At 50.5% G+C, this 25,472-nt stretch overlaps 1 protein-coding gene across 6 annotated transcripts in view; it reads left to right on the plus strand.

Moving 5' to 3' along the window:
- The window catches only part of EHMT1 (euchromatic histone lysine methyltransferase 1), a 114,128-nt gene that overhangs the window by 18,099 nt on the left and 70,557 nt on the right, over positions 1-25,472 (plus strand). For 5 of the 6 annotated variants that reach the window (XM_084299051.1, XM_084299054.1, XM_084299056.1 and 2 more), the window contains exon 1: positions 24,877-24,941. The exons of the other annotated variant lie outside the window; for it this stretch is intronic. In XM_084299051.1, coding sequence (XP_084155177.1) covers positions 24,879-24,941 — 63 coding nt within the window. In that variant the 5' untranslated portion in view covers positions 24,877-24,878. Of the gene's footprint in view, positions 1-24,876; positions 24,942-25,472 lie in introns of those variants that run through there. 6 annotated transcript variants of the gene reach the window in all.

Raw genomic sequence — 25,472 nt, forward strand, 5'->3', positions numbered from 1 at the left:
CCGGAGGTGCAGGGTTGGGCACGGAGCCCTCCTGGGACCCCAGCAGGGGATGGGCGCTCGCTTTTGGGGCTGGTTCACGTTGCCTGTCGTCCTGAAATGGCATTTCCTCATGGCTGCAGCAGCCCTCATTTCATGAAATGGATGCAACTGCTGAAAAAAGATCTCGCGTGAGCATGCTCACTGGAAGATTAATCCTTTAGAGGGAGTTGGAGAGTTAAGCTACTGTAATTTCTCTGCAGTTGGCTGCAGTAAACAACTGCTCTAAAGACACGAGGAAAAAAATTGACGGAGGTATATGGGATTAACGTGCATAGCTTTTTGTGTTTCTCCTTTAAGGTTGAGGGTTTGGTAAGGATTTTCTCTAGGAGAGCTGGGGAAGAGGGAGCTGTGTAATGATTTTATGGGTGACCTTCATGTCGTGGTTTCTTTTTTCCCTCCAGGCCAAAGCAATCCTCTTGCAGTGCAAGGCCAAGCCGAGGCCCCGGCTGCCTTCCTAGAGAGGGGGCAGGCTCCCGGCAGACCCGGTGCTGAGTTAAACGATGATTTGAGGTGAGGCCTGATGGTTTGAGGTGAGGCCTGCTGCACGATGGGCAGTGTTGGTGGCTGGAAACACCCAGTCCTTCAGAGGGGCGATCAGGACCCAGCAGGGCTTGGTGCATCCCACGTCTGTTGGAGAGGAGATGTGTAAAGGGATTAGCTCTGATTGGAAAAAGTCTTTTTTTTTTTTTTTTTTTTTTAACATGCTCCCCACTCCTCTCCGTGCCTGAGGGGGCTGCAAACCTGTGTCAGATGGGGGGAAAAAAAAACAACTGTTGAGCAATTTTGGCTTTGCTCTAAAGGATACGTGGTCCTGAGGGTGAGGTAAGTGCTGCACCCCGCGGAACTGAGCGCTCAGGGCCCAGGGGAAGGAGGGTTCCTGGTGAGCAAACACCGGGATGGAGGAGGACGGGACCTGCCTGGTGCCCTACATCTGCTTCGGCCAAAGTCTTGAAGTGCCAGCAATGTAGAGCCAGCCTGTGGGCTGCTGGCAGTGGTGCCCGCCTGGCTTGGTGTGTGGTGCTGGAGCTGGTAGAGCTCCCTAACCATGGCTCGGGTCTTCCCCACTTAGAAACCTTGGACTAATCCTGTTGGGTGAGGAGGAGATCGAGGTGAACTGTTGGCAAAACACGCCTGGCTTTATGGGGTGCACAGGCGTAGTTCTGGGTGTTGAGCACCTCGCTGGAGGAAATCCCTTCCCTTGAAGCTCGAGGTGCTTGGGATCAATCCTGGAGACCTGCTCAAGGGAGGGCACACCCTGCCTCCTTCGAGCAGCGAGTAATACAGGGTGCAACCCTTGTGCTACCAAAAATCTGTGCATTGCATGGCTGTGATGGTCATTCCAGCATCACCTGGTGTCACCTTCTTGTCCGACAGCAGCAGGATCTGCATGCGGTTGCTGCGCCTTGGAGGATGGCACAGCGCTTCCTTGGCACGGTGTGAAGAGGGGAATAATAACTCAATCACTGTGCAAATGTCAGCAGCTCCCCCTGGGTTCGTCCTGTGGTGGCTGTCAGCTCGCAGGTGGATGCTGAAGCTGCCGGAGGAGTTGAGGAGGGCAGTCCTGCCCTGGGTGTTGCAGCGCTAGGGCTGCTGCATGTTCCAAGGAAACGTTGCCCGCCCAGTGGTGAGGTTTTTCGCTCAGTTCCTCCTTTTCCCCTCCTTTCCAGAAGCTGTGGCTAGCACAGATTGTCTGCGCTCTGAGGATGGTTTGAGGGAACATTGATGGGTGTGCGCGTAGGGGGAATAATTAGCTACCACATGCAAATAGATTGTTTCTTGCTGTTTCAAAATCATTGTAATTTCTATTGAGGATGAGTTAATTATATCTTCATTTTGATGGGTGTGAGGAAAATGATAGAGATATAGCAATATAAATATCTATGGGGAGGGTCGCTGCTTTCAGAACAGTGTTTTGGAAGTCGTGAGGACAGAGCCTCGTCCTCTCAGAGCACTGAGGTTCTGCAGGGATCGGTGATGCTTCGTGGTCCTCTGGGCTTCGGTGTTCTCTGCTGTGGCCTTTTACCTTATGCCAGTGGCATAATTATCACCAGGAGAAGGGATTTTGAGTTGTGAGGAAAGCGTTGATGTCCTGGCGGAAGCGTGCTTGGTTGAAGGGCTGGAAAATAATGTTTTCAAAAAAGGGGAAAGCACGAACATGGAAATAAGCCCTAAAACTTACTTCTGAGCAGGATGTAACAAAACTACTTCATTAACCTGAGGCGTGCGGGTGGGGGCCTGCTGTACAAGCACAGGACCAAGTGCCTGGGTGGCACCAGGGTTTTAAACTCCTTCCTCTGGCCTCTGGTACAGCCCCATTTGCCTGCCTGGTGCTAGGTCACCCAGCACAGGCACCAGGAAACATGGAAGAGGTTTAGTGAAAGGAGAAACGTGGCACTGTTGCCTTATGCCATGCCTTGTGGCTCAAAGCCGAAGAGTAGAGCTTTCCTCCTCTTCTTGTTTTAGAGGAAAATAGGGAAAAGGAGCTATTTTCAGAGGGAGCCCCTAGAAGGAGTGCAGCTCTTAAGAAGCTTTCAGTGTCCTGGGGATGCTGTGCCTGTGGCTCGAAGCAGCGCTCCTCTGCTCTGCCAAGACCTTCAGCTCCAACAGGCCCTGCAGCAGCAAAGTCTGAAGGGGAAAAAAAAAAAAAAGAAAAGCTACATCCATATTTAATTTCTGTCCTGTTTAAACCTTTGCAGATGTGATCTGGAGCTCCACAGGGTGCAGCCACCAGCCTAGCACCATGCAGGTGGTACGGGCACTGCCACGAGCTGTGGGGATGGTGGCAGCAGCACCCGTGGGGACAGGGGGTGTCTGTGGGAGGTGCTGGACAGTGCTCGGGCTGAGCTGAAGTGCTCCAGGCAGAACGGGGATGTCAGCCCAGCCCCAAACAGTACCTGGGGTGTTTTGATCATGTGGACCCCAGGTGGGGCTGCCTGGCTTGCGGTGTGTGCAGGAGGTGCATCTCTGCGACTTTTATTGAGATGTGAAACGTGGTGTTTGGGGGTTCGTTGCCTGAACGTCCTGGATTTCTGTGAAAAAACCTGCCCGTTTGGCCAGTTGTCTCTTTTCCATCAGCATAACCTTGCTCAGTGGAGGAACTGAAGCATGAATTTGGGACTTCAGTAGCAGCCAAGGCCAGTGTTTGGTTGAAGAAAATGGGACTGAATCTCACAGGTGTGTCTGAAGAAGCCTGGCACAACTGCAGCAATCACAGGAAGGAGAAAGTTACTGCTGGGTGATACGTCGCACCAAGTCCCAGTCTCTAATAATCAAATAATGACCACTTCAAAGCCTTCTCTTCATTCTAACTGCTTCAGCCAACCTGCAGTCAATTGGTAACAACTTTAAAACCAGTTGTTGTGGTATCAGCCTTGTAATTAGTTGCTGTGATGAATCCTCTCTCTGCCAAGAAGCTCAGCACCTCTGTGTTTGTGCCTTACTGAGGCTCACTTTGGATGAGCAGTTTTACCTCCTGCCTTTCCAGCCACTTCCAAATCCAGTGTACTGCCGTGTTTCAGCTTCCTTCGCACCTTGTGCTGGCTCCTTGCTGCTTCGTGCCCTGCACATGTCCCAGGTGAAGCGGGGAAGGGCTGCGCAGCATCTCCTTGCCCTGCATAGAGATGTGTGCCTGGGAAGCTGCAGGAGCCCTCCCAGCCTGGAGAGGGGACCTGCACAGCTGGGAACAGAGGATTCCCACCCCTTTATCCCCTGGGGGGTGTTGTAAGTGAAGTGGCGGGCTCAGGGGAAGGAGCAGCATTTCTTAACCTGGCTGTGAAATTAGTAGAATAACCCCATTCCCATGGTGGATGAAGCTTAATGAATTGATCAGCGCAGAAGGCATGTGTTCAGGCTTCAAAGTGCTGGAGGAGCAACACAACACACTTACGACTTCTGTGTTATGCTTGGAAAAACATGGTCTGCAGTGAAAACCCTGCTGTAGCGCTGTGTGCCCGGGGGGCAGCGGGGCAGGGAGGCAGCCCCGCAATGCGCTGCCACAGCCAGAGGAGGAGAGGACGGGAGGGACAGCGGGGCCGTGCCAGGTCCCAAGGGTGGCAGTGCAGGGACAGAAGCGCCTCAGTGGCTCCTAAAAGAAGAGGAAGTGAACAGCAGGTTATGCTTTGAGCACTGTCTTGCCCGTGACCTACTTGCTGCCGCGGCGGCTTGCAGCTAAAAATCAAACAGAGGAGAGGGCTGCGCCCTGCGGTGCTGGTGCCTGCAGGAGCTCATCCAGCTGCTGCCTTCTCCAGCTGCTGCCACGTGCCTGTGGGCACCTGGGGCTGTGCAGAGGCTGCTTTAGAAAGCCAGGGAGTGGGGGCACAGTGCTGGGAGCCCAGATCCAGGCTTGGATTTGTGCAAGGCGTGAGGCAGCCCATTCACCAGCAGCGTGCAGCGCTGCTTGCTGGTCCCGGCTGGGGACCCGGCTCACCGGGATGTGCAGCCGACATCAGAAGTTATTCATCCCTAACCTCCTCCACAATCCTCTGCGAGCCACGAGTCTGCTTTTTCCTGCGTCTGCTCCTTCAGGAGCCCCCACTAACCTGATCGTTCTTAATCTTGTCTTATTTTCCAGATCATCAATTTGATTTCTCAGTACTTTTACAGTCCTTAGTGTTCCCAGGAATCTGTGCCTCCATCAATTACCTCTCTACCTTCTTCGAGGCTGTAGCAACCTTGAACCAAAGGTTCCACACTATTTTTATACCTCACACTGCCTACTGGAGAGGTCTTTCAGAAACAACGGTACGCTTCTTACCAGGTATCCCAACATTTCTCAGTGAATAACAACTGCATCTCATGCTAACATGCACCTGAAGGCTGCCTTGTCCTCTTATTCATTTCTACCTCTGGGTTTGGGAGTTAAATGCATTATCTCTGACTTAATTCATGTCTGCAGGCACACATGCAGGTCACGGGGTATCTGATCCTCCTTCAGCCATGTTAGTGGTGATGCTGAGCTGCCATCAGATAGCGGCACTGATGAGACCTCTCTCCTTGGAACTCATCTGCAAGCAGTACATTAGCATACAGCCCTCCCCTGCTTGATTTTGAAACCCCTTCTAATACCCCCTTCAGTGTCTGAAATCCCGATCAATCCATTAATTTCAATGGACTTGATGTGGATTTACTGGGTGCCGAGGCATGGATGGGAGGGGACCCTAAAATGCTGTTGCCACTGTCTGTGGCTGCAGGTGTTGGTGTGATGCTGCTGTGAAGCCTTTCCCACTTGGCTTAGGGCTGCTCTAGCTGGGGGCTCCTATACCTGTGTAAAAGGAGGAGTGGCTTTGGCATCTTTTTTCTTTTTTTTTTTCTGGCGTTTGAAGTTGCTAAATAACAGCAGAAATAAAAAAAAAAAAAGTGGCTCTGAGAGTGTCTGAGATGACAGCCTTCCTCCTGTTGATGGCACACAGGGGGTTGTGAGTTAGCAGTCCAAGGTTATTGAGTTCCAAAACTTCTGCTCTTGCCTTGCAAACTCCATCCAAGAACATCTTTCCTTTGGAAATAAGAATGGAAAAAAAAAGTCCTCTGTTTTTCATAAGTTGCGAACTGTGTTTTTGTCTAAGCTGATTATTTTATTTATTCCAATAATCCTCTTCCAGAATAAAAGAAAATTAATTGTCTTCCTATTTCCATAATGATTTGCCCTTCAGACAGTTGCCAGGCAAAGTGCTTAAAACCTGAAATGAAAAGATGGTGAATATTTAAAATCAGTGAGCTACTGTAGGAACATGTTTGTATTTTAATAGGGTGGTATTCAAGTAGTCCCAGAGAGTGCTATTTGCTCTGTGTTCTGTAGGATTATGAGTTTTTTTTTCCTTTTTTTTTTCTTTTTCTCCTGCATATTAAAATGGGGTCAGGCCTGCTGTGGTAGATAGTGCAAGTCTTATGTAGGATTTTGCTTGCAATATGGACTGCCTGCAATTGAAGCCCTATAATTATCCGGCATTAATGGGGAGCATTGTCCTTGGGTTTTGCTGTGCGTTTGCCGAGGAGGTGGCTTCGCTGCCTTTCAGTGCCCGTGGATGGTCAAGGGCCTGTTTCCTTGCAGCCATGATGGGACGAGGTTTTCCCTGCAGGAGCTTTTCGCTGAGCCCCCACTCTTGGTTATTTTTAACTTTGTCTGACCGCAGAGCGTTACCTGGTTAATTCGGGAAGATGCCGGAGCGCTTCCTTAAAAGGCTCAGAAGTGATGGAATACGCAGTGATGCACCCGAGAGCTAAATTAGAGCTTTTGTGGGTGCGTTGGTTGAGGAAGGGAATTTCATATTTTATCTCCTGGCACATTTATTTTTTTCTCCCAGCCGTGCATCCATGCCCTCGTGGGCAGAGGTGGTGGCACGGCCCTGGCACAGCCCGGCCTTGGACCAGAGTGAGGAGGGCACTGAGGCTGCCCTCCAGCTGGCTCCTTGGCTTCGGGAAACAGCTAAAAATGTTGGCTTGGGGATTGATGGGCAATCATGCTGGGGGCAGGTGAAGAGAAGGCACAAAGTGCTTTAACATCTGGTGTGACAGGGAGGGGTTGTTGCCCTGCCGTGATGTCCCCTTTGTTGTACTCCCAAGGCACAGCAGAGGTGGGGACCAGGGGCTGGCACCAGACCTGAGCGTAGCCCTGCCTTTCCTCAGCTCAACACAGGAACTAGGGACAGTTTCAGAGCTGTTCCAACACGAGAAACCGTACAGCAATAAATTCCTCACGTCTGTCATGTTTGCCCCTTCCCTTATGTGAAATTGCTCCAAAGGAGCAGAGTGTGATCCGTCACGGAGGAGAGCAGGGTAGGAGTTTGTTATGTTTGTGATCTTTGTGTGGCACCCAGCTGGAGGGCGGTGGGATGTGGTGATGCTCAGCTTCCAGCCTTAGCAGTGGGGAGGGAGGGAGCCTCTTGGCCACAGGGTGAGCTTGGGGACCACCAGACTGGGCATGTGGGTATGCTCCTGAAGGTTCACCTGCTGTGCCTTGCCCACCCCAATCTTCTGTTTGCCTTTTACCATCACAAACCTGGCAGGGGAATTCATTATAGTGGAGGACTGTTAGTGTTAGGTCGGAGGTTGGACTTGATGATCTTGAGGTCTCTTCCAACCTAGAAATTCTGTGTGTGTGTGTGTGTGTGTGTGTGATTAACGCCACTCCCAACTGACTTTGATTTTGACATGGACTGATTCAGGATCACTCTCCGTGCTCACACACCAGTGACCCGTCTGCTTCCTGTGCAGAAGTCCCAGAGGACTGCAGCAGAAAACCAGCCCCTTCTCTTTAGTCTTAAGCTGATGGGGATGACTATTGATTGCTGACAGCGTGCTTGGGTCATTGTGCATGGCATGGAAGAAGTCATCCCAGATACAGAACGTAGGTGGCCATCTCCTCTCCATAGAAAGCTGCTGTTCATTTTGGCATTTTGGGATCTGTTACTAAAGTCGCCGATGGAGCAGCACGTCCAGCTCGTGCAGCCCCAGGTTTCCATCTAGCTTGCTGCAGTGGATGTAAATCACTGACCAGCTACAGTCCTGTTCTGCAGGCAGCGTTTGCTGTGTATGCACGGTGTGAAGGAAGAGTCTGAACTCCAGTCATGTGAGTTTTGTGTAAAAGAGCCCCGTGCTTGCTGGTGTTTCTGTCAGGAGGGCTGTGAAATGGCAGAGGCTGCATGCTCGTTGGCAAGGGCGGTGAGAGGATGGGAACTGGCCAGGCAGCATGCCGAAGGGCAGCACAAACAGGCGTTCGGGGCTTTGTTCTGCGTGGCACCTCACTCGTTCTCAAGGCCAGTCAACGTGTGCCAGTCAGTGTGTGAGAGCTGATAACCCATCAGCCTGTTCTAACTGAGAAGCGTTTTTTGGACGTAACCTCTCCTGTCATCCTGCTGGTTATTGCTGCCAGTGGCTGCATGTTGCTCTGCAGCACTCATGGAGGGGATGAGCTGGTGCCCTGCCAGAGGATCAGTGTGCGAATGATTTCACAGAGTCACAGAATGGCCCGAGTTGGAAGGGACCCACAAGGACCATCAAGTCCAACCCCTGGCTCCACTCAGGACCACCCAAAACCCAGACCCAATGTCTTGGAGCCTTGTCCAAATACTCCTTGAACTCCAGCAGGCTTGGTGCCATGACCTCATCCGTGGGCAGCCTGTCCCAGTGCCCGACCACCTCTTGGTGCAGAACCTTTTCCTAACACCCAGATGGAGCCTCCCCTCTGTGTGGGCAGAGGGTGCCCAAGGCTTCCCTCTGCATGCCCCCAGGCTAGCTGAAGGATGAGAAGTTTGCCATATGCAGGTCCTTGAGATCGTCTTCTCGTGGTCCTGTGGTTGGGACTGAGTGTTGTGTGGCATCAGTGGCAAGAGTCCTTTCATGTTCCTCCAGGATATGATCCACCTGAAAGGAGGTCACGGTGGGGAGGGAGGGTGCTGGTCTCTTCTAATGTGATAAGTCATAGGGTGTGAGGAAATGGTCTTAAGTTGCACCAGGGAGGTTTAGATTGGTCATTGGGAAGAGTTCCTTCATGGAGAGGGTGGTCGAGCACCCGAGCAGGCTTCATGGGGCAGTGGTGGAGTCCCCACCCTGTGAGGTATTTAAGGGATGTGAAGGTGTCACCAACAGACATGGCCCAGTGATGGGACGGGTGGGTCAGGCTGGTGGTTGGGCATGGTGATCCTGAAAGGCCTTTATATCGTGAACGATTCCATGGCTCTGTCAGCAGCCTTGCCATCCTCACAGCCCAGAGCATCAGGCCCTGTGTCAGATGTGCACAGGGTGGAGTGAGGGAGCTCAGAGACACGGTCGCTAACACTGGGCCGGGGAACAAACGGTCGGCACAGGGAGCAGCCATGCGCCAACTGGCCTGCCGTCCTCTGGGGCTGCCGGGCCTGAGCTGCGGGTGGGAGAGGAGTTTGTGGCCACATGTTTGGGAGACCGTGTCTGTGTGCAAGGACAAACACAAAAGGAAAGGTACAAGCGAGGCCATATTGTCTGCTTCAGATGTTTTACTTTGCTGTCTCAGGGCTGTGGTTTTGTCTCTGTGCACCTCAAGCACCCCGGCGCCCAGCTCAAGTGTTAACTCCGAAATTGGAGCCAGCTGCGAGGGCAGGGGTGGGGAGGAGGGGAGGTGGTGCACAAAACCTGGTGAAAGCTCAGCCCGTGGGCTTTGGGGTGATGGCTTGGGCCTGCTGCTGGTCTCTGCTGCTTTTCCTTGGGAGTGGGAGACTGGTGTGAGCCCTGCTGGCTGCGGCAGGGATGGGGCCACGGGTTCGTCTGGCTGTGCTCGGTTATCGTGGTGGGGCTGGGACCATGGAGCTGCTGGTGGGAGAGGTGCTGGTGGATGGCTGGCATTGATTCTTCCTGGAGAGAAATCTCTATAAATATATATATGTGTATATATATACACACATATAAATATATGTGTCTGTTTATATGTATATATTTATGTGTTGGATTAACTGAACAAACTTTCTGCTTCTTTTACTGAGTCACTGCTTTATTTTGAAGACTGGAGAGGTGGTGGTTATTGGGCCTTGTTGAGGTTTCCTCAAAAAAAAATAAAAAAAAAATTAAATGGGGCAGAGGGAACAAAACAAACCAAAAAAAACCCCGCCCCAAACAAAAAATCTTTATCACATTTTAAATCTTCCTTCTCCCCCCACTTCCAAATGTGCTTTTTAAAGAGTTACAAATGCTCGTTGGCATAGAAACTACAGGATCTGACTGAGGCATGCGAGTGGAGAAGGAGCCATTCTGCATGAGCGCCATGCGCCGAGCCTCCGCGGGGCTGGCTGGAATCTTTTACGAGGCGAAGAAAATTGTCCAGATGTTGCTTGAATTAGAATGGCACTAAATATTTAGGTTTTCCAATTTGCACTTAAATTCCCAAAAACTTGAAATGTAGGGAATGCAGATACATTACCAGTGGGCTTTCTTTTCTTATGAAAGAATTTGTAGTCCAAAAATATTGCTAAAATCTGTTTGGCTCTGAGGAGTGCCAAATCCTCATTAAAACATGTGGATATTTCTGTGGTTTAATCTGTTAGAAATGCATTCAGGATCCAGTTATGTTAAATTAAGCAACAATATTGGCCTGGATGTTGCTCGAAATATTAAATGTGGCAGTCGGAACACGAGGCAAAATGTTTGCACATTCTAATAGCTCAATGAGTAATTTTTATTATTTTTTTTTAATTTTATTTCTGAGGGATGATCGAGAGCACTTAAAACCCATCCCTACTCTTCTTGCTCCACCAAGGAGCCACGCGTGTCCCGGACACGCGATGACGATGTTGATCCCTTAGAGCCTCCTTGGGGTGCAGGGGAGGCTGGGGTTTGCCTTGGCATGGCATCTTGCTTGTGGTTATTTATTTCTCCTAATTCTTCATTGCCTCATGGCGAGGCCAGGCCCCTTGTGCTTTACTTTGGCAGGGCTTTGCTGCTGTGTGATGGGCAAAGGCACCGTGGCGCTGGGGAATACATTCGTGTTGTGTAGCAGGTGGAAGGCATCATTGCTAGGCAGCTGGGGACTACTCGGTTTTAAATTTGACACATTTTGTTAAGTTGTTTGGTATTTTAGCCTTTTTTTTTTTTTTATAATTTAAGGTTAAAAATGTTCTGATGCCTTTTTAATTGTGCTGTATTAAAGGCATACCTCACTGCAAAGCAGTAGGCCGCGGGATCGTGCTGCTGTGGCTCCGGAGTGCATCGCCTCTTAGCATGAGATGTAAAAAAGGCAGAACGGCAGCTTGGTGGGCTCAAAAGTCAGACATGCTTTACTTCATCTGCTAAAAAGGAAGAAAAAGTGCATACTTCTCTGTTGGATAGTTCATCTCTCTTAAAACCTGAAGCTTAGTGCAATTTTCTTAATTATTTTAATGTAGAGAATAATAATTGTGTGATGATAAATGGGGATTGTTAATGATTCGTGGTGGAAGAAAGCAAGTGGCACTATAAGATGTAACGTAGTGGAGGCTGTCACCATAAGCTTTCCCTGAAAAGCCAATAGGCCTGCTGGCGAGGCGAGGCAGAGCTCCAGAGTCAGAAGAGAAATGAGCATCAACCTGTTCCTTGGCCACCTCCTGGCTGTGCCCTCAGAGCCTGACAGAGGTCCTGGCCTTGACGAGGTCCCTGGGAGGACATCTGGCTGCTTGACCACTGCTTGCTCACGCATCCTGCGTGCATCCTGCTCGTGCATCCTGTCCCTCTCTTGGCTTTGCTGTAGGGACCCCATAGCACAGATTAACCTCAGCAGAGGTAAGCACAAGGCTGGTGTTGTGCAGCCTACCTTGAGAGGATAGCAGGAGGACTAGGACGGGAGCAGTGGGATGGAGAAACGTAGTGGGATCAGAAACGGAGGAGAAATTGAAAATGGGAATTACAAATAGGGGAAGAGAGTTCAAAACAGAAGGAAAAAAAAAAAAGACACAGACAATGAAACTTTGAAACATGCAGACATGGGCAAGTGTGTTTGTGAACAGCTGCAAACAGAAACATCCCTGATCCCAAAGTAAACTGGAGGAAAGACACCTCAGTATGTAGGCAGGAAGATGGAAAGCAGTTGAAGATGGCAAACAAAATTAGGGATTCGGAGGCAAGTACTTATCAGTACTGATCTGTGGCAGGTTGCAGAATATTTGCTTTAATTGTCCTTTATGCTGGTGTTTAAAAAATGATTAAAAAAGTCCCCCAAGCCTCCAGATCATGATGGGTAACTGGGAAGAGAAGGTAGCTCAGCCGAATACAGATAATGAACAAAAAGCTCGTGTTGGTCGCATTTCCCAAGGTATGGCCCTGACAGATCTGTGGCTGTGCTGCAGTCGCGCGCTGTCCATGATGCCAAAAGTGCTGTGCTGGCAGCCAGGTGAGTGGCTGCTCCTGCAGCCTGGCGGAGGCAAAGCATGTTTTTATTTGGCTAATTGAAGTCAACTTGGTATTTTGTACGCTTACAAGGTGATAGAATTTCAACCTCCGTGCAACCTACTTTCAGGTAGCCCTTTTATACAGAAGCGCATTGGCTTTTGCAGCTCAGGCAGATGCTGCACTTAATTAACTACACACAGAGAGAAGAATGAATTGTGGCACCAGCAGACATCGCCATTCTGAAGGTGTGAGCTCAGCGGAGCTTGCTTCTTCCCAAAAAGCTCAGTTTTCATCTCTAGCAGTGCATTATATTTATGGGACAAAACACTTGGTGAGTTTTTATGGCGGGACGCAGGCTGAGATGGCCGCAGTTCTGCAAGCAGCTGTAGTGCAGCTGCACAAATCACTGGGGCAGGAGCCACTGGGGCATAGCCCTTGTGAAACAAAACAACGGCAGCAACCATCCTCCTTCCCGAGGAGTCCGATGGTTAAATGAAGTCTGATGGCTGAAGTTAACTGACAGCACAGGGCACCGTTACAGGGATCAGAAATGAGGAGTGAGCACCTGACAGAAATAAAGGGATCCCTCAGGCTACTGGGATCAGTCACTTTATACACACATGTTGCTTACATCCGTGCAGGAGCTCCCACATGCTCACATCCCTCCCTGCAGGTTTCCTTGCTGTGTGAGCGCTCCAGCCTGGTGTGTATCCATGGGCTGGTCCATGAGCTACACTGCTGCAGGAGAATTTGCATTAATTGTGGTTTTTATGAACCATGTTTCTCTTCCTTTTGTCCGTGTATCGCAATGGGTGCAGCCTGTTTCACATTTTTATAGTTTAAAGTTAAACTTTGCTTTATGGCGTCCGTTCATCCTCCTTGGGAACGTGTGCATTTCGGGAAGGGGGATGCGTGGGGCACTGCAGGAATTCTGCAAGGCTCTGCTCACTGCAGAGAGGGAGAAGGGTGTTAAATACGGTTTGAAATGGCAAGCGTCTCGCGGTGCTTTACAACTGGTCCTTTGCTCCTTCTACAGAAGGATTTAGAAAAAGGAAAAAACAGCGGTGCTGCAGGCATGCCAGCGGCTTGGCCTGTGAATATCCCCATGCAGGTTCTCACACCGATATCTGAGGTACATCATGAAAGGGGAATCCCAAAAATATTGCCGTGATGATGGCAACACCCAGGGGATGGTCCTGTTGTGGCCATCTCAGCTGTCACAGCCTTCACCCAGGGCCGAGCCTTCCAGAGGCAGAGGGGAAGGAGCTGTGTGGGTGCAGTGCCTGGGGCCAGCAGCAGGGCTGATGCTGCAGAGAAAATGTTGGGCAGAGCGCTGGAGGAGCCGGCTGAGCTCGGCCATCCTCGAGTTTGTTTCACTGAGGCCTGAGAGTGAGCAGGCGGCTGCCGACGGCCGATGTTTGGCTTCCTGTCTCAAGGGAAAAACCTCAGGATTTGTCTTCTCCTGTTGCCTGTGCAGTATTTTTAGGTGTGCTGCCAAACCAGAGCTGCAGCACTTCTGCTTGCCTCTTCTCCGGGACACGAGAGTGGAGGAGAAGCTTCCAGGGGTCTGCAGGGCTTTGGATGCAGAGCGCACAGCAGGAGGCAGAGTCTGAGCTCTGTGCAGAGCAGGGGCAGCGCTGAAGCCCTTCCCCCTATAATAAAAGTGTGCGAAAGTTCCCCCCAGTAGCCTCCTGCCTTCTGCTTTGCCTCCAGAACATTTTGGCTGCAGTGGCCAAGAGCAGGCAGGCAGGGGCTGGGCTGCAGCCCTTTTGCAGCCTTCAGCTTTCCTCTGGCTCGGGGCTCTGCGAGCTGGTTGCATCGCTGCAGCATCTGGTGCGGGTGCTTTTCTTCCAGTGCTCTGCTGTGTTCTGAACACTTTAATTTAAAATGCTAACACAATTGTGCCTCCTTGAGAGGCAAGTAAGCATGATACACATGGAGGGAAAAGGTGGGAGAATTGGAAGGAAGGCTTTTTTTTTTTTTTTTTTTTTGTAATAGTGATTTAATTTTTGATGTGAAGCTGGTGCTTTATTGTCAAGTGCACCGACTGCTGCACCTTGCTGTAGGAGATGCAGGCTTGAAAGGCGCTGTCCAAGCTGGCCACCCAAGATCAGTGAGCGGTTCTTGATTTGAAATTTGCTCTTTCTACAAAGCTTTCATGTGGGAAAGTATCAGAGCGAGCTCATCAGTCTTCGAGCTGAGCTTTGAGTCTCAGCCTCGCGTGTGTCTGCTGTAATACAGCAAGTCTTTATCAGTGCAGCTCTGGGAACCCAATCAAAGAGGATGGTTTAATGATTTGAGCATTAAAATAAATCCTGTGACTATCTTCCCAAATTTAAATCCGTGTTCGGAAATCTCCAGGAATACGTGGGGCCCCAGGCGCTGGCTGCGTGCCCTCGGATGTGTGTGAGCAGCACGGCAGCGCCTGCCAGGCTGGAGGGGAAGAGGAGGGAAGGGAAGCAAGTCTTAAGTTTGCTAGTAGGTGGTGTGGTGTACCCTCGTCCTGTATCCATGTCGGCGTTGGGTTCCACACAATATTGTCACTTAAACGTTTGGCAGGTGTTGAACACATCTGCATAAAAAAAAATCTAAGTGAGCTCCTTGTCCTTGCCTCGGATGCTTTGACGTGCACCCACTTACCCGACAGGAAACTTCTGTGAAGGGACTAATCCGAATTTACTGCTCCCCTTGCTCAGTTCGGGTCTGACCTCCCTCCTGCGTGAGTCTGGGCTGTGTCCTGCTGTCACAGAGTCACCCCCGTGGCACCCTCCTGCTTCAGAGCTCAGCAGTGGGCATGGAGAGCTTCTCGGGGTTGAAAGCTTGCTGTCTGGGATGAATATTTCCCCTCCCCTCCAAAAACATGCTAGTTACAGGGGAATCTGATACAGAGGGAGAAAACACTGAGACATTTGTTATTATATTGATATCCCTGGAAGTCTTCAAAAGACGTTTAGATGTAGAGCTTAGGGAAATGGTTTAGTGGGGACTGTTAGCGTTAGGTCAGAGGTTGGACTCGATGATCTTGAGGTCTCTTCCAACCTAGAAAATTCTGTGATTCTGTGATTCTGTGATTTTGTTTTAATTAATTTTAATTTATTAATTTAAATAATAGAGGATGAGATTTTCAAAGGAGCTTAAAATGCCCGAATTTCACTGAGCTGCAAGGTGAAGCTGTCCCAAACTGCCTGTCCCAGTGCCTCCTTTGGATCTTGCCCCAGCTCAGGCACCCGATGCGACTCGGCAGGAGAGCAGCAGAGCAGGACTTCAGCTCCAGGTCACCTTTCCCACGTTGCTCTGTCCCACACGTCTGTAGGGCCACTCCAGAAACTTTTAGCAGTTAATTTCCAAGCCTCAGTTTTTCCATCTGTGAAATGGAGACATGAATGTTATCTGCTACTCACATCTCTTGTCATCTTTATTACATGATGGTGTTTAGGTGCTTTTTTCACTATATGCTTTTGATTGGGAAGAGCTAGATTATTTTCTTGCTCTTCCCCCAGAATTCACGGTGGCTACAGCAGTGTCCAAACTCCAAGACTGGACATGGGTTGGGATAAAACTAAGTCATTTTAATACCTACCTACACTCGGTGTAGGGTGCTCCCATTTGCAGAGTGGGGGATTTGCTTCCAGGATGGCTGGATCGCAGCAGGGATGGCAGCGTGTTGCTGCTGGGCGCTGCTCATCCGCACTGAAGGGCAGGGTAGTGGGGGTTCGGCTCTCAAGCTCTAGGGCGAGGCACTTGGAGCAGTTCCACCTGACATTGTGGAGGTAGGTTTTGGTGCTTTTTGTCTACGGCTGAGGGCAGTGCTTGGTCCTACCCAGGTTGCTCTATCAGTGAAGAGCCATTTGCAAGCTTGGAGCCTCCTTGGAGGACGGGGAGCGTTGGAGTCCGAGCCCTGACCTTCAGAAGGGCTGGGGCATCCGGGGTTGGTGCTGGGTGCTGATGGCTCTGGTGGTGAAACTGGGCCTCCAGGGGCAGGGAATTGTGAAGCTTTGCCCTTTATGTGGGGGAAGGAGTCTGCTCCTGCTCCACCAGCAGCTCCATTGGCTTTCTCTGATGTGGTGTTGCTGATGCCAGCAAGAGAAGAGCCAGGCTCTGCTCCCTCAGACGTTTGGGTAACCAAACTGAGACTGCAGCTGGAGCCCAGGTGTGCTGGGAAACGAGCTCTGTGCTGGGTCAGCCTCTGGGACAGCGTGTTTATTTGGGACAGCATACGTTTATTTGTTGTCCTCTTTATCTGACAGGTTTTTGAAAGGTGCTGAGCACTTGTGATGCCCGATGAAGGCTCTGCAAGGTGCAGGTGCCTTTGCAAAGCAGGCTGTGGATAGCGCAGCTCTGACACTTTTTGTCCTCCCTCCCTTCTTGCCCACACAGAGGTTGTGTCATCGCCGCAGGATTTACTGCCTTCAGCGTGAGGACCTGCTCCTATGTGGGCAGGTTCTGTCTGGGAGAAGAGTTACGGCTGCAAGGAAAGGCTGACTCCCCACTTACACCCTAATGCATGCCCTTGCCGAGAAAAAGTTGGGCTTAAAACTGGCCGAACACATCTCGGAGATGTTACTGCTTTCCTTTTTACTGAGCTTGTGCTGGCTCCTCAGCCTGTGTTAGGCAGGTGTGCTCTGAGCACTGCTGGTGCAGCTTTCGGAGTGGTGTTAGGAGCAATACAGGATTTCCCTCTTAGATTGTTCCTCCGCTGGAACCCGTGTACCTAGCCTAGGGTAAGCAAATGAATCTGGCTTTCCTTTCTTTTCCTCCCTCTCCCCAAGGAGACAATATAAATGCCGTGCCTTGAGTGTGCATCCATTGAAGGGAAAAGGGGATTTTTAAATAGCGATGAACTGTGGTTTTCCCTTGGTGCAGCGAGCCAATTGTTCATTAGTGAAATGTATTAATAATTCTCTTATGAACTTTGTTGGTATGTGAATCAGCTTTAATTCCTTTGTATCAACAACAGCTGCAGGTTTGTCTTCATTATATTTAAGGGTATAAAATGAAGGAGGAAAGCAATGCTTGCAAATTGGCCTTTGTTTCCAAGGAAACAAACTTGACATGCTTGAGCTGTGCTAGATGCAAACACTGCTAGATTCAGCAGACATGCCTCAGGATCCTATGGTCGGAATATTATTTTTAAACCACCTCCAATTTAAAGGCAGGCGACAGGACGAGAATAGAATTTGTCGGCAGGGTTTGCCAGTCTGGGCTTAGTGCGCGGTGTGGTACCTCGGGGTTCCTGCTCTGGAAGCGGTGTCCCTAACGAGTGGCCCTGGAGAAAGGGCGCCGAGGGACCCAGTGCTCCTGCAGGGCTGAGCCCTGGTGCTTTGCTGAAATGCTGCAGCAGAGGTGGGGGCCCGGGGGCAGCAAAGCGCTCACGCTTCATTCCAAATTACCGCGGTTCAGCCTGGGTCACTTTACCAAATGCTTTGTGCTCTAAAAATGTTTTTGTAAAATGCAACTTGCCAGCGCTTGGCGTGGAAGGCTGCCTTGCATCCAGAAGTCAAATGTGAATGCCAGGACTTCGCTATCATGAATAATTGCTGAAAAGCTCCAGCTTGGTGTTCAGCTGGAGTTTAACGGGGAAGAGAGATCTCTCTCAACTGGGAGAACAAAATGCAGAGCTGTTTGCATAGTGCATCTGACATGAGTGTGCTGGGCACTGCTGAAAATCAGATATTTGACTTGGCTTACTGCATTTTCCAGAATCTCTTAGTATTTTTGTGATTACCTTGGAAGCATAGTTCAGGCAAAGAGCCCAATTTTGGGTCGTTCATCTATCACCATGATTTTTTCTGAAGTGCGGTGTTGATTAAGTTTTTGATGATGATTATTATTTGTTAATCTTCCTTTGGAGCAGCAAACCAGCGGCACCGAAGCAGACCCTATACGTCCACGACAGGAATATTAGCCATGAGCGCGCAGGAAGCGAGGATCGCTCGGCATTGTGCACAGACAATTCACGGATTTGAACACCCCGAGTTGGCTTTGGCGTGGGCCCAACAGGAGGGTTGGGGCACGCATTAAAACCTCTGTGGGATTAGTGGCCACTTTTTGCCCTGGCCTGCAAAGCTTTACTTCTGCAGGAGCTGTCTTTTGTCTTTGTGTGTTTTGTTGTTTGAAGACTGGAGAGGAGGAAAAAAATTCTCTACATATTCTGCTGTGAAACTCCTGTTGTACTAGAGAGACAAAACGTAGCGATGGAGGAGTTTCAGGGCTGGCTAGCTAAAACCAAACCTCTTAAAACTCATGTTCTTAGGAAAGCACAGCATGATGTGTATGTGCTCTTGGCTTTTCTCCCTTCTTCTGGCGTGCTTTTTAAGTATCTTGTAAATGGAGTTGACATTGTCCAGGTTACATGGGACGGGGAGCTGCGGGTTTAGCTGTGAGCCGGATGGGAAGCGCTATTTGCACTGCGAGCTGGAAGTGTCAGATGAAGCCTGTTGGGGGAGGGGGGAGATATTAATGGTATTTTGTGAAAAACACTAATTTGAGGAAGGCCCAGAGTGAAAAATATGCTGGCTCTGGAGTCTGTAGGCATGACTACTTTTTGCACAAGGCTTGCCTGAGCCAGGACTTGCCTTGCCTTTGTTCTGAAGCGAAATGCTCGCAGCCTCATCCCTCCTGCGAGCCCTGCAGCCAGAGCCTGGCCTGGCTGGTGGGAGCAGAAGGGCTCCTGGATCCCCGCGAATCCTTCACCTTCCCTTTCTTTTTCCATTTTTTTTCCCCCCTTCTGCTAATGACACTTCCTCACGCTCACATTTCATCAAAGCTCTGAAATGGCTGAAGATCAGCCCGCACTGAGCATGCTCCGGGGTGGAAGCTGCACCCATAGAGGGAGATAGCTAGATGGATTTGTGGCTGGAGGAGGAATTGGCCTGCAGTCGGGACGCGGGAGGACGCGGCCGCGGCGCCCAGGTAGGGCGGCTGCGTGCCCCTGCCCTGCCCCGGGGCCGCGGTGGCTCCGGGAGCGCGGCTCTGGGCAGCGATTCAGGCGCAGCACAGTCCAACCACTGCCACCCCCCGGCTTCGTGCTGCTTCCCGCAGATCAGTGGGGAGGATTTGAAAGCCCTGAGCTTGGCTGCCCTCAAGCCTCTATCAAGCAGGGGCCTGGCCAGCAGGGTGGTGCCCCGAGGGGCCGGGCTGGCAGCCAGGCCTGCGGGGACCCGCTGGGCTGCGCCTTCCCCTTGGAAGGCGTGCGAGCGCGGCCCCGCCGCTCAGGCGCTAATTGATATTAATGGGAGGCCTCGCAGGGCACCGACCTGCTCTGTGCTCCGAGGCCAGGTCCGTCCCTGATCGTGGGAGGGCGGAGGAATGTCAAACTCCAGCTCCCGTCCTCGCTCTTGTTTTACATTCCAAGGGTTGCAAACAAACCTTGCCAAATCGGCCCTTCCAGATTTGCAAGGGAAGGAAGGAATATGAGTGTCTGTTCCTTTGGCTGGGATGATGATGATGATGATTATTTTTTCTATGCGTTGCTTTCTGGGTTCAATGTGTTGGCGAGGCTGGGGAAGGAATGGGAAGGTGTGTGAGGCTGGGCTCGTGCAGGGTGCATGCACTTGCTGGCTCTCGCAGACGGAAGGCACTGACAGCTTCGTGCTGCTGAGCGGGTTGACCCCTCTTGCCCCACAAGCAGGCCCCGTGGTGACACTGGGACACTTGGGTGGGCTCTCAGGCTTGTGTCAGCAAGGGGCAGGGGAAATGGGGCTTTGTGTGGGGCAGGAGGCGCTGGCTGCCTCTGCCCCCCCGGGAGGTGCTGTTGGGTGTCTATGGTGGCGTCGGTCAGGTCTGAGCAAAGGTGGAGTCAATGATCCTTGTGGGTCCCTTTGGACTCGATGATCCTTGTGGGTCCCTTCCAACTCGGGATATTCTGGGATTCTAAAGGTAAGGCTTGCTGCGTCAGGGCCTCAGGAACACTTTGGTGTTGCAAACTTTCCATGGTTAACTTTCATTAACAGGAATCTCTGAGGTTACAGTCTTCATCCTGCATGCTGTGAGCAGGCTGGCTTGCTCTTCAGGGCTACTCCTGCTGCTTTACATCACGCAGTTCAGCATGTGCTGACGAGCAGCACGTACGTCTCTGTGCCATTGCTCTGTCCCAGGTGACGGTGTCACACACGTAGGGCAGTCTGCATGATGAGTCCCTTTGCTACCTAAAGTTCCTTGCATACTTGCTGCCCAGTTCTGCATTTCTGGCATTCCCAACGCTTCCACCGCCTTCTCTGAGCTGCAGGAGATGGGGCAGGGCAGGATGCAGCCTCTGCATGACCCAGGCCATGGGGCAGCTCTGTGCTGAGCTCGAAGGCGTTGGTTGTGCAGTCCCTGCAGAAAGCCAGCTCCAGTCCCAGCTTCCCGGCGATGCAAGCTTCGCTATTTTTTAATGGATGCTGGCTTGTTTGTGGTTGGATGAATGCACAAAGAGAAGTGTTTATGTAAAATAAACAGCATTGTAATTGTACACTGAAAGTAAAAGGTTTTGGTTTCCTTTGGCTCGGATCGGGGCTGCATTTACAGCTTTTCCAAATTGATCCCGGTGGCTTTTTCTCCTCGTGTGACTCTGGCACTGAAACGATCTTGGGCCCAAGTGTTCATGTATGGTCTGGCTCCCTTGATGAGGAAATTTGATTAAACAGTTTCAGATGCTGAAAACCACTGGTGTGATAATTTCCTATTGTGCTTGTGCGGAAGGTGTAAGGTAGCCTTAAAGACCCACTGCCACCTTATGGCAGCTGCTGAAAAGCAGCCTCTTCAGAGCCAATTCTGTACACACATCATGCTTGCTTTATTTCTCCGCTCTTAACTAGTGATATTTGCATGAAGGCAGCTTTGTGTTTAAAGAGTTCATCTGCTCCTTCTGCTCCTTGCAGAAACGTGTAATGTCAGCGGGATTGCTTGTGGAGCCATTGACTGCGGTATTTGTGATTTTGGGGAGAGAGAAAAGCACCATGAAGCACCGATTCTCTCCCAATGAAGAGCTCTCCTGTTTTCACATGAATGCCCTAATGCTGAAAAAAAAAATAGGTGTGAGGTCAAAGACCAGGGAACCGCTGAACACGTGAGGCTGGTGGGCAGGATCCGCACCGAGCCCTGGTGTTTGAGCTGAGCGTTGCAGCACAGGCGAGGCTGAATGCGAGCGGCCATTTTCACTGCCAGGAAAGCAGGCAGAAGACTGCTAATAAGCAGGATGGCTTTGTGCTGCTCCCACCCCACCTCCTGGCCCCAAAATAACCCCACAAACTGTTTGTCCGTTGAGGAAATGGTGAGATGGGGTGTGCAAGGGATGCTGGTCAGTACCCTTCTCGAGCAAGGCTGTTTTTTTTGTGGTGGGAGCTCTTGGTGTGCCAGAGCTGAATGAAGGAGAGGGATGGTGTTTTCACATTTCCAGAATAGAAGGAGCCGCGGTTACTATAAGTTAAAGCTGAAGGAGTTTATAATTGGGAACTGTTAGGACTACAGTATGCTCTGAATTACAGCTGTCTGGCCAATATGCTTCTAAATAAAGTTCTAGGATTGCCCTATAAATGAAATACTCGATGCATACTCTTATCAAAACATAGCAACGTCTTCCAGAGAGCTTACATCTCAACATCTGTCGCAACAGCATCTTTTTTTTTTTTTCTCTTTTTTTTCCTCCTTTTGGTGTGTGTGATGTACTCAACACAGCATCCCAGGGAACATTTAATGTTTCTTATTACCTAAAGCCAGATTTCTAAAACTAAAAGCAGGAGGGAAGGAGATAGCTTGAAAATATTTTTTTGGAAAAAAAAAAAGGTTTCAAAAGGTGGAGAAAAGTGTGATTCCAGAAGTGTGCATTAATGAGAGACTGCTCCTTCAGAGCTGCTATCTGAGCCTGGATGTGGGCATTTCAGCTCTCCTGCAGGATGCTGAGGACGCTTGCTGTGTCTTGGGAATGGGCATTCTCACAAGGAAATGTTGTAAATAATCACTGGGGAGGCAAGGAGGCATTTTAAGAGCTTGTGGCTGAGCTGAGGAGCGGTCCTTAGCAAGGCAGAAGCAAAGCAGGATTCCAGCAGAAATGCTCCTTATACTGAAAGCCCCTCGAGTGCTGGTGGTTTGTTTCGTTGTGTTTATGGGATCGCTTCTGAGGCGGCTGAAAGTGAGCTGTGGATCTGAGCAAGTGGAGGGTCTGAAGCGAGAGAGGAGCCTGATGGAAATGAGGAGAAACCCCTGCATTTTGTGGAGCTAAATATTGTTCTTCCTATAGAAAAGCAACGTCTCCCCTTGCCTCCCACTTGTGTTTCCGCTGCAAGGGAGCTGTGAAAATGCCGTGTGTAATGGTGTAATTAAGCAAAAGCCCCGAGGAACCCAGTGTCCTTTGTGTTGTGCTGCTGCCTTCCTCTTGGAAACGTGAGATTTCTGAAAGGGATTTTCAAGCTTTGAATGGGAGAACCAAGGCCAGGGAGGCTCAGCGTCAGAATCCTGGGCATTTTTCTGGTCCCTGGTAGGATGTGGTTTGAAATGGGGAGGGCTGCGCTGTGCCCCCCATGGGCGTGCTTAGGTGGGGAAACTGCTGGAGTAAATAAAGGGGGAACTGCTTGGGGTAAATACAGGGGAAACCTTTGTGGGGTGCGGGCTGTTGTGTGAGCAACCCCCCTTCCCCAGCCATTTTGGAGATGGATTTCATTTTCCAGGAGAGGGGAGCACAGTCCAGCGGGCTTCTGCATACAGTCCCTGGACATTAAACTGCTCATCCCTCCCGACATGCCACCCATGGTCGCAGGGCAGAAGGAAGGGTGTGTGTCCTGCAGGGACTTGCTAGGAGGGAGCCCAGACCTCTGCGAGACGGGGAGATAGAGCTGGGACAGGAGGTGCTGGGGTGCTGCGGATCCTTTGTTTGGCTTGGGTTGGTTGTTGAAGCATCTGCACTAGCCTGAGCCTCTTCCTTTTTCCTTTTTATTTATGTAGTTTTTCAAATGTCTTTAGTACTTTCAAGGATGAACATGAGATGTGAGAAGTGTCTCCGGTCGCTTCTGCTCTCAGTATATTTTTAACCTCGGCACTAAAAACATCTCTAGCGCTGAGATGCAGCAGGGAGCTGGGCATGCAGGAGGACCGAGCGCTGCAGTGTGGGTCTCCGGCCTCCTTTCCTCTCTGCAAAGGGATGTGGATGGTGGTAGCTCGCTGACTTTGCACTTAGTAATATCTTTGTTTCTGTTTCTGTGTTTTTGATGAAAGCTTGGTGATTTCATGCTGCAAGGAAGGGCGACACATCGACAAAGCCATCTTTGGTTTGAACTACAGTAATCTCTCGATGCAGTGGATAATACAGCTCCAGTCTGCTTCTGTTTGGGGCTTTTTGAGGTTGTCTTAAATTAGTTACTTCTCTGCCTTTCAGTGATTGATAGAAAGGCCAGCAAAATCTCATTTTATGTATATTAAAACTTAAAATTTACATCAAACAAAAACCCAGTGGGTGAGAGATCCTTGCTTTGTACTGTCATCCCGAATATTCATTCTCTATGAATTTCAGTCATCTCAATTCAGCCTTGTGTGTTTTAACTGTTTAGGAGTGAAACTTCTCCAGAGTGTGGAGAAAAAAACAGTGTCACTGCAGCCGAGGCAGACCCAGGGCAGCTCTTCTGCTGCTTTAACTGTTGCCGCTTTGCAAATGTGCATGGACACGGTGGTGAAGTAGCTGCTGGGTCTGGGGAAAACGTGGCTTGTTGATGCTTCCAGGCTGCGATAATGCAACAGCAGGACGTGCTGGCGATGCTCAGCAGAGCAGAGCAGGGGATGGGTAGAGCAGAGCAGCCGATGGCTTCATGCTTATGCTGAAGGCATCGGTTTGAATGCCTGCTTTTCATGCAAGGTGCAAGGCAAATAAAATCACTGGGCTTCTCGAAACCTCTCCATGGTTTCTGTGGCTTTTCCTCCCACTGTGCAGCCTCTTCCCCCTCCCCCCCAAGCCCACTGCAAGGCACTACACCAAGCTCGTCTTCACTTTAGCACTTAGCCTTAAAGACAATTGTCCTCTGTGCTCCGATTTCATGGAGGAATTGCTTTGCTTTGGCCAAGAGCAGCCGGGAGGTGCCACAGCCCATTTCCGAGCTTCCTCTTCCTCCTCTCCTCGCCGTGGCCGCCCTCCCCCTGCCGGGCGGTCCCGGGGGGCCGCGGGCACCCGCTGCGCTGCCTCCCCGCCAGGGCCGGCCAGGCGCTCGCCTCCCTCCCAGCCCAGCTCTGCTCGCAGATGTTCCTGCACGTTTTACCGGGAGCTGGAGCAGATACGAAGGTTGCCAAGAGTTTGTGCTTAATTGTTCAGGGGAACAGAGACAAACAACTTTTATTTTGAAGCTAAAATTTCCTTCTTTTATCTAGCTGGCTGGGCCAGCTGTATCATATGGTTTGACATAGGCTGAGCTCAGAGCTACTGCACCTCACAGTGCACTCACTATCACTTCATTATGTTTTCCCCTCTCTTTTTAATGATTGTGCCTGTGATACGCTTTTAAGGTTGGTTGTATCAGGTCATGTTGTATTATAAATCCCCGCAGTGGAAACCAGCACCCCTTCAGCTCAGCAGATCACATCTCAAATTCACTTGCAGTTGGACACTGCACACTTAACCAGTTTAACCCGTGTGCCTTCATCCCCCTCCTCGCAGGACAGACACCCAATTAAGCAAAACAAAATCAGCACAGGGATGTCCCCAAGCCACACCGCATCCCTCCCCATCCCTGCTCCCCTTCCCTTTTTTTTTGTGGGCAAGGGCTACTCTTGAAGGCCACTGAAACTGAACACATTCTGGGCTTAAAAGGCTTTTTTTTTTTCAGGCGAGCGATCAGTTTGAGGCCTGGCATCCTGTCAGAAAGTTGACAGATGATCTGCATTACCGGGGCGTCCCCGGGATGCCCGGGCTGATCGCCGCTCCAATGGACGCTGGAGCCTGCAGGTTCTCTGTGAAATGGCTGCAGCTTGGAGGGAGCAGTGAAATGGTCTCCTCTGGGCATGCTCACTCTGTAGAGGGAGCTTTTATCACATGAGCAGAAACTGAATCACTGCTCATGAGGATCTGGAATATGCAACTCTTTGAGTCTTCCCCAGGAGAAGACCACAGATGTCTGCAGGTACAGTAGCTCGCAGTGTCCATCTCCCATGCCTCATAAATAGCAGCTTCCCTCCGGTTGTGGCCGCAGGCAGCCTGGCGCCAGGTGGGAAAGGAGAAGCCTCGGAGAGGAGGAAGACAGTTCAGATAATCATGGCTGGATTATTTTTTGTCAATTCTTTCTTTTTTTTCCTGCCCCGTGCGAGGGAGGGAGCGCGGCAGGAAGGCAGCCACGTGGGGCAGGGCGCAGGGGCGGTTTGGGGAGCAGCCTGGAGCCTGCCTTGTCAGCCTTTGAGTGCTCTTTTGTGTTGTTATGATTGTGACTTTGTTCTGTTCCATGGCCTTGCACGTACATCTGGAATTACCTGGCTCTGGGAAAGCTTGGGCTTTGTATCCAAGCAGTCTTTTATTTGTCTTCTGGAGTGGGGAGGCTTGTTTGGGGGTATCATTTTTATTTTTTTTAATTTTGTTGGTGCTTTTTATTTATTTATTTATTTATTTATTTATTTATTTATTTTAAAAGCATGAAGTCTCTGGAAATTTTGGTTCTACC

Source organism: Netta rufina (genome assembly GCF_964035555.1).
Source record: "Netta rufina genome assembly, chromosome: 20".
Classification (NCBI taxonomy): domain Eukaryota; kingdom Metazoa; phylum Chordata; class Aves; order Anseriformes; family Anatidae; genus Netta; species Netta rufina.